Genomic DNA, 17,719 nt, shown 5'->3' with positions numbered 1-17,719 from the left:
TCCCCTACCTGCAACCTCCTGTTTCCCTGGGATGCTCGTCCAGACATTTTTACATCAGTTCTCTCCACTCTTCACACTTGGAGGGCTGTAGTCTAAGGTAAGAGCACATCTCCATATTCAGTGTAAGGGTCTCTACTAATCACTCCTGCTGGTTGTTCATTGGCTCCAGCTGTCCACATGTTCAGTCTCATGGGCAAAAACCTGACCTGTCTTGGATTTAATGAACAGTTGACCCTAGAACAGCAGGTGTTTGAACTGCTCAGGTACATGTATACGTGGATATTTTGATAAATAGATACATACAGTACAGGATGGTAAATGTATTTTCTCTTATGATCTTCTTAGTAACATTTTCTCTTGCCTTTCTTACAAGAATCCAGTATATAATACATAGAACATACAGAATACGTGTTGTTTATGTTATTGGTAGGGCTTCTGGGCAACAGTAGGCTGTCAGCAGTTAAATTTGTGGAGAGTCAAGAGTTACACGGGGATTTCTGACTGAGTGTGTGTGTGGGGAGGCTGGGGTCCCTAACCCCTGCATTGTTCAAGGGTCAACTGTAGTTTTTTTTTTTTAATTTTTTAAAAATGTTTATTTTTGAGAGAGAGAGAGACAGAGTGTGAGCAGGGGAGGGGCAGAGAGAGAGAGAAAGACACAGAATCTGAAGAGGCTCCAGGCTCTGAGCTGTCAGCACAGAGCCCGACGCGGGGCTCAAACTCACAAACCATGAGATCATGACCCGAGCCGAAGTCAGATGCCTAACCGACTGAGCCACCCAGGTGCCCCTAGTCAACTGTAGTTCTAACAGGTTGGGGGGTCACCCTTAGGAATCAGCGGCATTGGTAGAGCATGTGTGCATGTGACCTTTTATCACAGATGACACTCTGCTCAGCTCACAATAACTCCAAGGTGACAGACAGCTCAGACTAGACTCTCTTGCTACTTTCCTTCATTATGAGCAGAGTGTCGGTTGTAGCTTAAAGCTGTAGGATTGTTTCCACACGAGAGCATCGGCCTGTAACATCTGCAACCAGGATGCCTTCTTTCTACCTGAGAACCCTGGCTTCTAATGGGAAAGGAAGTTGGATGGAGCTCATCTGGTAACATGCCTTTGGAAAGGTGAAAAATGCCCCACAGATATGTACATACATAGAACTTCTTTTGGGGGAGATAGGGGGTGTGGAACTGTTTGTTAATTGCTTCCCCTCTAGTATTTTCTTGTAAGGTAGTTCCTGGAATTGGTTCCCTGACCTGGGCAGTGCTATGAATCTCACGTGTGGCTGTGAGGCTACAGCTTGCCTGGTGCGTCTGCTGTCTGTACTGCACTCTGCCTGAGCCTGCCAGCCCTATACTCTTGGGAGCAAAATGAGACCACTTTCAGCCATCTTCACCCATGTAATACCTCTGGGTTCACGCTGACAGGGCTTCCCTGAAAAGCCCTGCACATTGAACAGTGTGAGACTATCTGGCTTTACTAAATATCCAGGACCTGTTAGTTTATCAGAGCCAGGGGAGGGGAGCAGATACTGTGGTTTAAATTAGCTAAGAGCACGCAATATAAGGTCAAGGGCCAAGGAAAGGGAAAAAGAACAGCTGGGAAAGACATACGCTGCTGTACTCAATGTCATCAGAATAAAGATGGACAGGAAAGGGGCTTTGGTAGATTATCCTTGTCTCCCTAGAAGGCAGTCTCATGGAAACCCCTATTGGAAGAAAGTATTAAAGATAATAGAAAAGTGTGAACTGAGGTTGATTCCGAAATCTAATAATGGAAGAGAGGGCTAGCAATGGTCCAGGAGAAAAAGCACCAGATTTCAGTATCTGCAAAAAGGCTGGGCTGGGCAGAGCTGAGGGCGAGCCATTGGGCCGAGCAGCCTGGAGACCAAGGAAGGAAGCAGGTAGTCGTTTCATCCTTTGGGTCAAACTCTTAGCTGCTGGTTGTGTGACAAAAGGTCACAAAGCAATGATCAAAACTTGCTAAGGCCGGGAAATTCTATTGTGGAAATTAAGTCCCTTTTTCTCATAAACGATAACTCGTTACTGCATTCAGAATTGTTTGAAGGAGGCCGAAAAAACAAGAAAACCTAGTGAATCCAAATTTCTTGAAGGTGTCCGATGTTCTGATGCAGTGGTGCTCAGAAAAAGATGCTGTAATTCTTGTAGAGATACACAGGTTTTTCAAAGGTTGGTGATGGTTTTTTTTCCCCTTTCTGTGTTAATAACAAATTCTGGTTATTAAACAGTAAGATTAGAGGCAAAACACTAGATAAATCATTACGTGCAATAGTTTCTTCACAAATTATCTACTTTAAGGGGGCACCTGGGTGGCTCAGTCGGCTGAGCGTCAGACTTCAGCTCAGGTCACGATCTTGCTATTCTTGAGTTCGAGCCCCACATCAGTCTTGCTGCTTGTCAGCCTGTCAGCACAGAGTCTACTTCAGATTCTCTGTCCCCCTTCTTTTGCCCCTCCCCTACTTGTACCCTCCTCAAAAATAAATATTAAAAAGAAAACAAAAACCAAAAGACAAATTATCTACTTTAAAATCAATCCAATGATGAATAGCTCAGCAGTCAAATGGTTTACAGATATCTGGGGCAGTTTTAAAAATACCTGAACCTGTAAAACGTTAAGTATATTTAATACTGTCAATACATAGGGATTGGATACAGTATCTAAGGAAAAGTTCTTTGCTCAACAGACTACAAAAAGGAAATTATCTGGAGTAATTCCACATTTAAAAAAAATGGAGTCGGAGAGATTAGCAGAGAGAACAGAGGTATCAGCCAGTGTGTTTGAACTCCTAGTTCAGTACGCTGCCCATCACACTACACTGCACTCTCAAAACACGGTCTGTTACACTCCCTGTACAATTAGCACCATGCCAGCAAAGTGGCATCCGCATGGGTTGTTAGCCGGGAATAACCTAGATTACCAGCCACTGAAACACCACTTCATTTGTGCTTTTTGAGGACATAGAAGAGGCTCAAGACTCAATCCGAAGAACAGGAAAACCTCATGAAATTAACAGAAGATTTAGAGAAGAAGTCACCTTCGTAAAGTGCTGGATCTCAAGGGAACACAGTTTGGAATAGCTGTCGGTGAAGCAGGACAGCAAATACAGTTGGGATGCTGTTTCTCAAAACTGAGGCTTCTGTTCTCATCAGTAACTGCATACCTGGACCGAAAGCTCCTTCCTCAAGCCTGAAAATGCGTTTTTCTTACCAGACAAAAATACAAAAAGGGGAGAGGGGTGAACCTGAAAATGTTCCTTCACAACTAACTAGCAACTTGGAACTCTCACAGAACGGAGCAATCGCAGTCCGTGGACAGCATTTACCTTTGGGAACAGAAACTTAATTTGTCAATTCACTGGCGGCAACTCAAACTTGGGAAATAATATGAGTTTGGAGATTCATATTTTATTTACAAGTAAATGAAGAATGTCTCCTGTGAACGCTAATTTGGAACAAGAACAACATAAAGAAGTAGTTGCTGGCTCCACAGTGACGTGTGAAAGGAGTCCTTGTTATTGGTTTTTCTTAAACAATGATTTTGTCATTAAAAAGGAAAAAAAACAACAAAGCCACGTGATTTCTTCATGTTGCACATGCGAAAGAATTCAAAATAAAAATGACTTTCCAAACTCTACAGTCTCTAGTCAAACGTGTGAGGAGACCAGGATGTCACTTTCATTCAGTGAGAGCCCCTGCTTCCCAAGAGCCATGGCCTCTGAGCAAATGACTTAATACTCATCAAGAGTATCTGCTCGAGGAATGGAGAGACCCCGATCCTTAAGAGCTTGAACTTTCAGCTTCTCGGCTTCCAGCTTGGTCTGCTGTTCTACCCTTTGTTCTTCTAGGATTTCTTCAATAGACACTTGCTGGAGGGGTGTGTCACTCTCCTTTTCCAAGTCCTACAAAATAAGCAGGGTTGAAAAACTTCCACTGACGACCAAGAATAGAAAATATTATAAATCTTTAGGCAAATGGATTCCTATGCCAGGCTTGGGTTATTTTTCATGATTGTGACACGGCTGAAATATCCTTCTCCTGAGGACAGAGAAGTTTCACAGAGAAATGGCAACACTACTACAGAATACATACTTAGATGAACACAGTATTGGGGATCAGTACCAGTGTGTATAGAAAGCTTTAAGTTATCTGAAGTCCTACATTACTCAAGGACTGTTTTTCTTAAAAAGATGACATATATGCATATATATGTATGAATAGCTATTTCCCCAGCCCCAAAGGACACAAAAGAAAAGTTACTGAGGCCAAGATGGCTTTAGATAAGTTTTGTATTTTTACATGATCAAAGTCAGCTTAATTTCTGGGGGTTGTGGCTAAGGTAGAGAACACTGATTCAAAGATGTACCCCCACCCAAAGACAACAAGTCTTCTAGGGAAAACCTCATTAGACCAGTTAGGTTACTAAAAATCAGCTTGGCTCCACTATTTTAATTTAAAATATTTTTGCATTAAAAAAAAAAAAAGTTATTTTTTCCCCTATTTTATTTTTTAAGTAGGCTCCACCTCCAATGCAGGGCTTGAACTCACGACCCTGAGAGCAAGACCTGAACTGAGGTCAAGAGTCAGACACTTAACTGACTGAGCCACCCAGGTGCCTCATTTTTCCCCTTATTTTAAAAATACACACTCACTGTATGAAATTTAGAAAACAGACCAGCAGAAAAAAAATTTTTTTAAGATTATCTATAATTCCAGTATAGAACAATATTTTGGTGAACATCCTTCCAATTTTTCTATGTATATACTGACTTTAAAAAAATCTACAATGCAAACATTAACTGTAATTTTTTCACTTACTCTGGCATCATATGCTTAATATTTTCATGTCTGAACACCTTACAAACATTTGATAACTAACTTTTCATGCAGAACCTTGCTATAAAAGTATCTCATTATCCACAGATTGTTTATTCTCCTTAAACAATTCTATGTTTCTGTAACATGGAAGGCCAATACACACAGGTATTCTTCTCTTCCTCTATGATTTTCAGTAATAAAATTCTGGGAAGGCATCAACACATTGACGATGTGCTCCAGATGCTCCAGCCTACCCCAGATACTAACACTTCATGTGCCTGCCAAGGCCTCGAAAGCCACAGGCAGTGACAGCAGATGGAAGATTCTCACCAGAGAGGTTAGAAAGAAAGCCAAATAAATTACACAAGTCCTGCCCTGGGTCAAATGTTAACTGTACTGGGCAAAATATATCTAATCAAATGTAACCTGCCCTCACAATCCATGGGTAGCAGCTGCACGGAAGATAAGGTCTTAGCCCGGTGTACTGCTTCTTGGACTTTTCAATATGCTGTTCATCAAGCTACGCATGTGGTTATGATGATGCCAATTCCCAACAAGCAGTCTTATTACTTAAGGCTGTGTGCATTACTGTCCTTGAGGCAGAATCCAGGGACTTCTTAAACAAGATGTTCACAGAATCTAAATGGTTTCTGGGTATGAGCTTCCCTAGGGCTGGTACTTAATTTCTTCACACTGACTATTGATTTCATAAGCTGTGTACGGTTCAACTTACTTGAACCGTTAAGTGTTTAGTGGTACCACTGTAGAAATTTTGCAGCATCCAAACAATTAACATATAAGAGTACTTTCTCCGCAAAAGGGCCCCTAGGAAACAATGAACCTTCAAGAACAAATGCAAGGTCATTCCTCCCCACACACATATACATCTACACAGGGGTACATTTGTGCCAACGTTAACTGGCACACAAAGCATTTCTGTGGTGTTTACAACTATAAAACCAAAGCAGAGTATGTATGAATATTTTAACTTAAATCTTTTCCTCTGATAGCAAAGTAGTATGTTTCCTCTTTAAACAATAGATTGAGAAAAGTATAAACAAAGGAAAAATAATCACCCACACTCCTACTGTCCAGAGAGGGGTTAGCTCTCTTAATATACTGGCAACAACTTAACATTTACTAGCCCCACTCCCCACACCCCAGGATACCAGAGTGCTGTATTTCAACTTTTACATATTATGACCGGATGACAATTTCTACTGCTGAACAGTGCAAAAAATGATCTAATGGACCAAAAATAGCAACCACAAAAACATTTTAAAAATTAGAAAAAACCATTTCATACATTTCATAGCAGCACTTAGCAATACTGCTATTTATTGATAATACTGATTAGTAATCTCTAGCTGTTTCAACATAAGGTCTCTAAACCAACCTGATCCTGGCAGAATTATCTTCTTACTTTCTCAAATGGCTTATTATTGAAAATTGCTACAGACCAAACCACTCCACTCCAAAGACTTATGTAAACCTAACTTAAGATGTGGGTAGGTATTGAGAAACTACATTGAAAACAAAATAGGAAAGGATAAAATTAAGCAAATGCCAAAGTTTTTTAGTTTGATTTTCCTGACAAACCCAAGAATCAGAAGCAAAGTCAAAAGTTTTAAAGAAAGCATTTTTAAGTAAATATTTTATGTAAAACATGAAGTCAAGTTTTATCTTCTTTTAAAAATGTCTGTGAATCACTATATTGTACACCTGAAACTAATATAACAATCTGTTAACTGGAATTAAAAACTTAAGGGGCACTTGGGTGGCTCAGTCAGTTGAGCATCCGCTCTTGATTTTTTGGCTCAGGTCACGATCTCATGGTTGGTGACATGTAGCCCCACGTCAGGCTCCGTGTTGGAGACTGCTTGGGATTCTCATTCATTCTCTCTCTCTCTCTCTCTCTCTCTCTCTCTCTCTCTCTCTCCCACACACACACACACGCGCTCCCTCTCTCTCTCTCAAAATAAGTAAACAGACTTTATAAAATAAAATAAGGGGCACCTGGGTGGCTTAGTCCATTAAGCATCCAACTTCGGCTCGGGTCATGATCTCACAGTTCGTGAGTTCAAGCCCCGTGTCAGGCTCTGTGCTGACAGCTCAGAGCCTAGAGCCTGCTTCAGTTTCTGTGTCTCCCTCCCTCTCTGTCCCTCTCCTGCTTGTGCTCTCCTTTTCTCTCAAAAAATAAACAAACATAAAAAATTAAAAATAAAAAAAAATTTTTAAAGCTGAAAAACAAAGTGTGAGTATTTCTAATAGTTATATATGATTTTCTAATAGTTTTGTATGTATATATGCTTACATATATGTATATGCACAGTTATGTATTTACACACACAGATCTACAGTATAACAGGTTAGAAGACTTAACTTTTCACCTGCCAACTGGTCTTCCTGGCATAGATACACAGCTACCTCTTTAGTTGTGAGCTAAGAATCCAAGTGAAGCTGAACTCTATTCTCAGGACTGGTAACAGATGGCTTCTCCTACAACCATTCTTTCCCCTTCCCCCCTTAAAAAACAGGGACATCATATTGTACATGCAATGTGTCTTTCCCCCAAACCCTGCTCATTAGCTTTATGTCATGAAAACCGACTTGTAACCAATTATTTAAATGACTGCAAAATATTCCAGTGTATATAAATCATTCTTTATTGAACTATTCATCTCTTGTTAGGTATTAAGTTTTTCAATTTTCTGCTATTAAAGATAACAGAAATAATATATTAATGAACATATTTGTACCAGATGGTATTTTTGTATCCAGTAAAATCAATGATACTTTGCTGCTAATGGGATCAAAATCTTTACAATGCCAAGAGGCACTGAAACAAAGTTAATTATTCTCTGTAATTTTCCTTTTACCACTCTAGCTTTCCTAAGCTAATTTGGTGGTTTCCTATGAGAAGCTGGGAGAAACGTGAAAAATGTATTTTTTCCTTCTTAAAAAGACAAAAAGAAACCTAACTAGCATGATTATCAAGACCCACAGCAGCTTAACAGTTTTCACTTACTATTTCTCCTAGTAGGACCACATTTTCTCCTCTGACCACAAAAATCCCTCGAGGAATATCACCGTATTTTTTGCCCACATGAATACGCTCCACAGTCTGATGTAGCACTAAATTAGCTATAAGTGTATAGGGAAGAAATAAAGATATTTAGTTCAAATTATTGGGTAAAGGTCCACAACTCAAATAATCAGTTGAGTAGAAAAGATTTAGCTAAACATGATTTAAAAATTTTCTAATTCTGGTCAAAAGCTAAAATTTGAAATAGTCTTCTCCTATTTCACTAAGACATACCACTTGGGAGAGACTTCTAAACAATTGCAAACTGAGAGAGCATTTGGGATTATGTTGCACTGATGCATGAATGTTGGTGGGAATCAGTCACAAAAATTAACTTCCTTTATCAGTTAAATTGAAAATATCAACATGACTGTAAGAAAATACAAAGGAGTAGGACACTTGGAAGACTCTAAAGCCTAAACAACTGCAGAGATCAAAATTTTTTAAGACAAAAGCAATCTCTCTATGTCATGTGGGTATGTGTATATGACGATTTACCAAAGATTTAACTTTGTTTCAGTACTTAGGATTCATTTAACCCAGTGCAGGTATCCATGGGTTATGACATACAAAAACTTTTTTTCACACTGTCAGATAACCATACCTGGTAAACTGAGAATAAAGCATTTGCTACTCCCCCCCGCCCCCCCAAATAATTAGACAAATTTGACTTAAGATTCAGAACTCTAATCTGTTAAGAGTAACTACTTTTCTTTTAAAATTGGTACTATTTGTCTTATTTGAAGAAAAGCAAATATCTATGTTATCTTCCCCAATTCCTATAAAGTGTTTCAATTATGTTACTTTTCCCCATGCCCAAATCCACTAGCAGAAATCCAACAAATGTTGGTATGAACTGAGAAGTTCCTTGAAACAGAAGCAAATATAGATCTCTTTAGAAAAACGCAAGGTGCAAAACAAAGATCGAGACTCTTGAGTCTGATGTATCCCTAAAGTGTAAAATCTTGAACTTAACGTTGGGATCCCTAAAAAGCTTCCGGAAATACCTTCTATCCAACTTTCATTGGACAGGGAGGGATTACCTTCAGTGCAGGAACTGCTTTGAAGAGTAGTGTCACCCAAGCCAATGTACAAATGAGCAGCTTTTTCAGTGGACTGAGTTTATTTCTATCATTTGGCTCCCTCTACTGGGGAAAATAAAAAAACAGTCCAAAACATTGTAATCGTTTGTTCTAGTGAAAACCAGTTTTAGAAATACGAACTTGAAAATACTAGCTTTTGAATCACCTAATCATAATTTAGAAAACAATGATGTAATGACTCAAAACAGTATTCCATTAGGCCAGACACTTGAGAAAGCTGCAGGTAAGTCAATTTCAACATGAATTAACACAAAAATACGTAACAATGGTGTCTCTCGTTATCCAGAAGATAAGACTCCACAACTAGTACATACCGAATTGATCAATGCTTCTTAAAAAACCTATAAGTGTCCTTCCATCTCGAAGCAGGACCAAATGCTTTTCTGGGGAGAGGAAAAAAGATCTTTAAAAAATGAGAACTGTTACCTTCAGGATTAGTTTACAGGATTAACAATAAAAAAAAGTTAATAGCAATTTAAGATCCACCACTTCCTCTTCCAATGTATTTATGGCAGAGTTCATTGGGAAATTAGAAAGAGGACCAAGGTATTCTGGGGTTTAGATGACAACAGTCGTGGTGAAAAGGAGCAGAAGCGTGTGGCAGAGTGGGCAAAGGACTGGGTGAGGAGCACGGAAGCATGACTCCCAGCTCCAGATGTTAATGTTGGCAGTTAAACCCTCCCAGTGTCATGTCAGTTTCTACATCCACAAATTGAGAAATTTAGTCTAGATGACCTCTGTGATCTTAATTCCACAATTATTTTCCTCTCAACTTAGAAGAGCTTCTATTTCACCCTTTGGAATCAGGGAAGGTTTTAAATACAAACAATGCCTCAAGTGAAATAAGGATGCTGACAATCAGCTAGAGCAAAAATTCATGAATATTTATTGAAAGCTATGTGTTGTTCCGGGGCTGAGATACACAGTAGAGAAGACTCAAAGTGATCAACCTTATCAACTTATATTCCTGGTGGAGGAAGGCAAAAAACCAAAAAACGACCTACTGTGATTAGTGCAATGGAATAACAAACAAGACAGCAGGAGAGTATGTTGAAGAGAGAGAGAAAGTGGCTAGGAAAAACCTCTCTGAAGAGGTGACTTTCAGCTGATACTGAAAAATGACAATAAGCCAGTTGCTAGAATAGGTAGCAAAATTCATTAATTTCTTTAATGCCATAAAGTACTTACTAGAAGCATAACAGAGAAACAAGACAGTGATTCTTCCCTGAAGGAATCTGTAGTCTTCTTTGGGCTATAATTAAGTATTACAAGAAAGCAAATCTTAATTATATGAAACTGAGAAAAACTATTTAGCTGGAGGAAGTATCTGAGTTCAACCTTGAAAGGTAGATAATTTTTGACCTCTGGGAAGAGTGACAGGGAAGGGGAGAGAAAGGGAAATCTGTAATTTAGGCAGCAGGAAAAAAAAAAAAGGTCTGTATGTATCCATACGTTTGGCTAAAAGTTGGATGTGTAAAGGAAAGTCACAGGAGATAAAGTCCAAAAAGTACCAGAAGCAGGTTCAGTTCACATTATGCTTCACAAGAAAACACTGAAGACTGAAACGGCAGAAAAGGGAGAGCAGAATGTGAGACATGAAAAAGAAACCTAAGCCAAGGCCAATGGAAACGGAGAGGCAGAGAGAACTAAGACTGTGTGATCCTTTTTCTTTTTTAGAGAGAGAGAGAGAGAGACAGCACCAGCATGCACGCAAGAGAAAGGCAGAGGAAGAGAGAGAGAGAATCCTAAGCAGGCTCCACACTCAGCAAGGAGCCTGATGTGGGGCTTGATCCCATAACCCTGGGATCATGACCTGAGCTAAAATCAAGAGTTGAATGCTCAACCAATTGAGTCATCCAGGCACCCCAACACTATGTAGTTCGAAATGATGGGACTGGTCAGCTGAGTTTGTAAAGGTGTGGGAGGGTGGAGGGGGTGAGTGCTGAAGAGAGGAGTTAAGGAAATGTAGGAATTTTTTGAGTCTTCATGTCAGGGCAGTTCATTTATCAAAAGTTGGGAATAAAAGAAGCTTAAGGTGGAAGTCTATTTAGCTATTTGTGATTCTGAAGTGCTAACCAGGACACCTATGTAGAGATGTCAACAGGCAGTTGTAAATGTTAAGACTGGAATGTCAAAGAGGTCAGAATTAGAATTTTGGATAAGTCCACAGGGAGGTGATATAATTATTAAAGTCCAGGAACTCTCTTAGAGATTTAAAGAAAGAAGCACACCAAAGACAGAACCTAAGGGACCACCTATTTTAGGGAATAGTGAGAGTTAGGTAATAAAATCACCAAGTATCAATCTGGCGAAATCAAGAAAAGAAAACAATTAAGAATCTAGTAGTAACAGTATCACAGTCGTGCAGAGGGGAGGGAAGAACCCAGAAGAAGGCATCAGACTGCTGCCTTTCAAGAATACAGCTTCAGGGGCACCTGGGTGGCTCAGTCGGTTAAGTGTCCACCCTCTTGATTTCCACTCAGGTCAAGATCTCACTGTTCCTGAGATTGAGCTCTGCTTTGAGCTCCACGCTGACAGTTCAGAGCTTACTTGTAATTCTCTATCTCTCTGCTCTTCCTCCGCACATTCTTGCGGCACTCTCTCTTTCAAAATAAATAAACTTAAAAAAAAGAATGCAGCTTCAGCGGTATGATGACAAGAAAAATCAGACTGCAGGGGTAACGGAGGTGCTCAGGAAGTAGAGTCAAATGGAGAAGATTCAAAAGGTTTGGGGGTAAAGATAGGAAAAAAGGAATGGGAGTCTGCTGAGGAGACATAACTGAGAGAAAATATGAGATGGACACACAAGAATATAAATGAAGGAAAGAATTTAGGGGAAGAGAGAAGATATGAGAGGAAAAGGGTATTAATGGAAGAAGCAGTGGAAAGAAAGAGGAATAAAAGAGACTGAAAGGGAGAAACACTTCCTACTCAGATGAGACAATGAATGAATATGCAGAAAGACTGAGGAGAGAAGATGAAATTGTATGTGTGGTTGTGGGGGTAGTGAAGGGTGCATAAGAATTGTTTCAAACTTTTTAGTAAAGGAAGGGGCTTGGAATCTACAAAGAACGGGTTAGAGGGCTTTACTACATTATTTTTAGTAAAACAGCAGAATGTATTAGGGGCCTCACATAATTCAGATATACAAAACGAGAGATGGAGGCAAAAGGGCATCCACAGACGACAGAAATTGAAGATTTCATTACATATTACAGATAAGCTTGTGCAGTTCTTATTCATATATGAATATGGTCCAATTCACACTACACTTTGACAGCAAAATCACTAATTTTGATTTAAAAAATGATTTCAGACAATGATAAAAAGACAATATGATCATGGACTCACTTTTTATTTTATTATTATTATCTTGTAATATTTAGTTTTGGGAGAGCACAAGTGACGGAGGGATGGAGAAAGGGGGACAGAGGATCCTAAGCAGGCTCTACACTGACAAGTTGACAGCAGTGAGCCCCATATAAGCTTGAACTCACCAACCATGAGATCATGACCTGAGCCGAAGTTGGACACTCAACTGACTGAGCCATCCAGGTGCCCCTTATTTTACTATTTTTTAAAGATTTTATTTTTAAGTAATCTCTACACCCAACATGGGGCTCAAACTCACAACCCAGAGACCAAGAGTCGCATGCTCTACTGACTGAGCCAGCCAGGGGCCACACAGACTCACTTTTTAAATTTGCATACACAGTAACTGTGATTGTTGTGACTTGTTCAAAACCGTGTAAAACATTCTACAGCAATTACAAGTTAATGAGACAGATCACACGATTAAAATTATAAAATGTTGCTTGAGGAATAATTCACAGATGAGAGCTTAGAAAAAAGGAAAGATAGGACAACTATTAAGCCAACTTAATAGGACAAGTTGGCATCAGACTGCTTGCTTAAGTTGGCTCCTCTTTTGTACAGGACTGTACTCATCTTCAGGACAATTACTGGCAATAAGAGATGTCTTATTAGTAGGAATAAAAGAAAATTGTCGAACAGAAAAAGAAAAAAAATTGGAAGTGATTCAGCCTTTCAGAAAAGTCAAGACCTTGTCTGACAGCGATCTCTACTATCATAACCTGAAAGTGCTTAAGACCCTTACGGTAGAAGAATATTGCAATGACTACACAGCATAAAGCCTATGTTTAGTGTCAATTACGTCCAACCACTGTTGGTCTTAAATTTTTCGTTTCTTAATGAATCCTTTCTCTATTCTGATTCATCCACCATTAACAACCTGGTACTTCGATATATCGCAGGTGGGAGATAGTAGACGGGGGGAGGGCAATTTTCGTGTTTGGGCCTCAGTAGCCGCGTCCTTCCACAGCAGGACTTAAATTCTACAGCTTGTGGCTTACCGACCCCGGGATTGGTGGAGGCTGCGAGAGGCAGGGCAGAGGCAGACGGCTAGGGGGTGGGCAAACGGAGCGTCTTGCGGCTCTTCACTCACGTGGAGGATGTCAACGCCAAACACCCTGAATTGTGTCAAAAACACACTCAACCCGCCCCAGACTCATTCTACGAGCCCCTTCCCGAAGAGATACGCGCCCAGGAGGAAGGATCTCACCCCGGACTTCATCCAGGGGAGATGAGCTACTCACTGTCGATGTCCTCGATGAGGCTGGCGGTGCCGGGCATATAGTTCATTTTGAGCTGAGATAAGGCTGCAGTGTACAGCGGCGGTGGCCCAGCGTGTCCAACACCTTCCTCCGACCGCAGTCGCCGCCTGGGCGGGACTGGGACAAGGACCCCGACCAGGAGCAGCACTTCTGCCCCGGCTTTCAGCAGCCGGGGCCTGCCGGAAACGCCTCCATATTATTCCCACCCACTTCCGGTACCACGTGCCCGTCCTCAGGAAGAGGCGGGACTGTCGTGCGGTCCCGAGACTACATTTCCCCATCCCTGATAAAAGAGGAAGAGGAATCTAGATTGACTAGATGGCAGGGAAGACGTATTCTACCTATTGAGGAACGCGGTGCTGCCGCCTGCCTTCTTACTTCCCAGACCCCAAAGTCACGGACCTCCGTTCCTCAATTGTCTGGACTCCACAGCCGAAGGGGCGGGACCGGGTCTGGGATTGGCTGTTGTCGGCCGACCCCTTTCACTGCTGTCCAGTTCCTCTCGCGGGCAGGCGCCTGCGCAATGGGACGGTCGTGGGGGGCGGGAAGCGCTTAGGGGCAGTAGAGCCCCATGTCGGCCTTGAGGCGCTCGGGCTACGGCCCCAGTGACGGCCCGTCATATGGCCGCTACTACGGGCCAGGGGGTGGAGATGTGCCCATGCACCCACCTCCGCCCTTGTATCCTCCCCGCCCTGAACCTCCCCAGCCTCCCATTTCCTGGCGGGTCCGCGGGGGCGGCCCGGCTGAGACCACCTGGCCGGGAGAAGGCGGAGGAGGCGATGGCTACTATGCCTCTGCAGGCGCCTGGTCAGAGACAGGTCGAGCTGGAGGAAGCCACCAGGTAAGCTTTGCGCCATCTGTCCCAGGGGGTTCCGATAAGGGGAGTCTTGGGTGGGGGATGAGGGCCATCGGGATTGATAAACCTCCAGAGTTCATAATGGATCAGGTTTCATATTTGTTTTCCTTATGGGAGGATTGGAGAGACGGAGACCGGAATCGTGGCGGGGGCGGGGGGATATGCTTGTGTTCTCTTTGCTTTTCCTTTCCTGCTTCGACCATAGTAAATGTGTCTATTACCATTAAAAAAGGAAGAAAGATACTGCGCTGACTTGCTAAGCTAAGTAGCAGGCTGCGGAGTCTCTCGCCTTGAATTGATGTTGGGCCGGAGTGACCTGGGCAAGCTTTTCGAGCTCTGACAATTTATCCTGCGTGGCTCATATGGCCGGCTCTCCCCAAGAAGGGAGGTGGCTGCAGCCCCCGCTGTCACTCAGCAACCCCTCCCGCCGGGAAGGAGCGGTGAAGGAAGAGGAGGGATCCGGCATTTAGCCTTTTGCCCCTAATACTTTGCCCAGGATTGAATCACCAATAATCAGTGTTAGAAAACACCTTTACTTGGATTATTAATTTAATCTTCACTGCGGCTGCAACGTAAATGTCATCACAGTCTCCCTATTTTATGCTTAAATAGTTGGCTCTGAGAGGTCAACTCACTTAACTTGGTCAATAGAGGTATCCCCGGCTTTTTGAAGTTTCACCTCATTGCCACTTCAGGTTTTTCAGGAAAGACCTACATTAGTGCCTATTTTTACTTAACGAAAAGAAATCTGAAGAAGAGTTTTGCTCTCACGAAAAAAGGTGAAAAGCGAAAATAGCTTCAGCGTTTGTTTTGCAGCAAGCAGTTGTAGAGGCAGTGCGCAACTGGGCAGTGAGAGTGGCACCGCCAAGCTTCTTCCCTGGGAACTGCACTCCGCATCTCAGTATCATGCTGCCATAGCTTTGAACTGTGTCTGTGAGCATCTGTGTTTTATCTCGATTTATTTTGTGCATCCATCAGCAGGATATGTCCTAAGGTATTAGAAAAGCCTCAGAAAGGTTATTTTGAGGGTCTGGGATTGCGCAAACGTTTTTCATAAAAATTAATGGTAATCACTTTTTCGCCTTATGCCATTTTGGCTTGCAAAAGATTTCATAGGAATGTCCTACTTTCAAGATAGCAGGGGAAACCTGTACACTCGGATTTACAGCATTTTACTCCTTGTATTCTTGCCAGATATATACTCTCTTTTGCTAATTTCAGTATTCTTAGTAGAGAATTATTATATGGTGAGGCGCACACCTCTGCTTTTGTTCAGTAATTAATAGCATCTTCATGGATTGAAAATGTAGTAGTGAAATTCTCATACATTGCTGGTGGGGATGTAAAATGGTTCAGTGGTTTGGAAAATAGTTTGGCAGTTCCTCAGGCATTAAGTGTAGAGTTAGTATATTATTCAGCAAGTTTGCTTTTAATTATGTACCCAACAGAACTGAAAACATGTCTATGTAAAAACTTGCATGTTTTTATGACCAACAAGCATGTTCGTGGCAACATTACTCAGAGCAGCCAAAAGTGGAAATAACCCAAATGTCCATCAACTGATGAATAGATAAAATATGGTTCACTTATACAATGGAATTATTTAGCCATAGGGAGGACATAAGTACTGATACGTCCTATGATGTGGATGAACCTTGAAAACATCATGCTACATGAACAAGGACAGTCAGACCACATACTGTATGAGTTCATTTATATGAAATGTCCAGAATAGGCAAATCTGTAGAGAGAAAGATTAGTGGTTGACAGGGGCTAGGGGGACTGGGGACTCTGAGGTGATGATAAAGGGTATGGGGTTTCTTTTTGGAGTGATGAAAATATTCTGGAATTAGATAGTGATGATGATTGCACAACTTTGAGTATACTGAATATACTAAGAATTGTACACTTTATTTTTAAAAAAATGTTTATTTTTGAAAGAGAGAGGGAGAGAGGGAGCACGCGCACATGCGAGCGGAGGAAGGACAGAGAGAGGAGACAGAGGATCCGAAGCCAGCTCTGTGCTGAGAGTGGAGAGTTCAGTGTGGGGCTTGAACTCACGAACGGAGAGATCATGACCTGAGCCCAAGTAAGATGCTTAACCGATTGAGCTGCCCAGGTGCACCTGAATTGTACACTTTAAAAGGGTGGGTTTTGGGGCGCCTGGGTGGCGCAGTCGGTTAAGCGTCCGACTTCAACCAGGTCACGATCTCGCGGTACGTGAGTTCGAGCCCCGCATCCGGCTCTGGGCTGATGGCTCGGAGCCTGGAGCCTGTTTCCGATTCTGTGTCTCCCTCTCTCTCTGCCCCTCCCCCGTTCATGCTGTGTCTCTCTCTGTCCCAAAAATAAATAAATAAACGTTGAAAAAAAAAAAATTAAAAGGGTGGGTTTTATGCTATGATAGTCCTATCTTTAAAAAAAATTATGCGAGAAACAACATGTTGTAGTAGCGGTTAATTGTGAAGAAGGGTTATATATTTTTTTGTCTAAATCTGGAATAAGCAGGCTATGGAACTTTCGTTCCATGGGATCAGAGTGATGAAATGCTTGGCTTATAGGTAGGCAAACTAGACCGAAGATCAGGGGAAAGAAAACAGAGGACCGATACACTTCTCCTTGGACTTCCAGTATTCTGAAAACAAAAGTGTGTTTTCTGGGCGAGGTTAGAGAAGTTAAGGTTTTAGAATTGTGTAGGGTGTTGTAATGTATGGTTGGAGTATAGGTGTGCGTGTAAGATGGGTGATGGTGCTGGAGTAGGAGTGGTTGGCGATGAAACTGGAATGTGTTATGGGTATTTGTAAACCATTTCAAGAATTTATCTTTCATGTTAGTGTTCTGGAAACTTGAAAAGCATAGGATGGCAATTTCTTACACAGCAATAGAAAATTGATGCAAAAGATATGCATGTTATCAGATGTTGCAAATGTATTTTCCAAATTCATTGTCTTTTAACTTAATGTGGTTTTTGACATATAATAAGTTTTACATTTTTATATAATCAAGTATGTCAAAAAACAAAAGGTATAGGAGGGGTCGCCTGGGTGGCTCAGTCGGTTAAGCATTCAACTCTTGATTTTGGCTCAGGTCATGATCCCAGGGTTGTGGGATTGAGCTCTGCATTGGGCTTCATGCTGAGTGTGGAGCCTGCTTGAAATTCCCTCCCCCTCCCTGCCCCTCTCTCATGCTCATTAGCGTGCACACGTGTGCGCG

The 17,719-nt window shown here is 41.6% G+C and overlaps 2 protein-coding genes and 1 long non-coding RNA gene across 5 annotated transcripts in view; 2 read left to right on the top strand and 1 right to left on the bottom strand.

Annotated features, from left to right (window-relative positions):
* The first annotated feature begins 1,009 nt into the window (after window positions 1-1,009).
* LOC121019491 (uncharacterized) lies at window positions 1,010-3,648 on the top strand. Its single transcript, XR_005785632.1, has 2 exons — window positions 1,010-1,120; window positions 2,972-3,648. It is a non-coding gene; the product is annotated as an uncharacterized LOC121019491 (long non-coding RNA).
* Window positions 3,402-13,835, bottom strand: LSM1 (LSM1 homolog, mRNA degradation associated). Its single transcript, XM_040458652.1, has 4 exons — window positions 13,636-13,835; window positions 9,334-9,402; window positions 7,860-7,975; window positions 3,402-3,915 (listed from the first exon to the last, which is right to left on the bottom strand). Exons 1-4 carry the CDS (start codon window positions 13,679-13,681, stop codon window positions 3,745-3,747), a joined length of 402 nt encoding a protein of 133 aa, XP_040314586.1. The 5' UTR covers window positions 13,682-13,835; the 3' UTR covers window positions 3,402-3,744.
* A 347-nt stretch (window positions 13,836-14,182) lies between these two features.
* The window catches only part of BAG4 (BAG cochaperone 4), a 27,721-nt gene continuing 24,184 nt past the window's right edge, over window positions 14,183-17,719 (top strand). For 2 of the 3 annotated variants that reach the window (XM_040457847.1, XM_040457758.1), the window contains exon 1: window positions 14,183-14,494. In XM_040457847.1, the coding sequence (XP_040313781.1) occupies window positions 14,225-14,494 (270 nt within the window). In that variant the 5' untranslated portion in view covers window positions 14,183-14,224. The remainder of the gene's footprint in view (window positions 14,495-17,719) is intronic. The other variant, XM_040457919.1, reaches the window with a different exon arrangement.

The sequence above is a fragment of the Herpailurus yagouaroundi genome, unplaced genomic scaffold, assembly GCF_014898765.1.
Source record: "Herpailurus yagouaroundi ecotype Mexico unplaced genomic scaffold, PumYag 28, whole genome shotgun sequence".
In the NCBI taxonomy this organism is placed as follows: Eukaryota; Metazoa; Chordata; class Mammalia; order Carnivora; family Felidae; genus Herpailurus; species Herpailurus yagouaroundi.
Note: the sequence above shows the minus strand (reverse complement) of the source record. Positions and strands in the feature narration are given on the sequence as shown.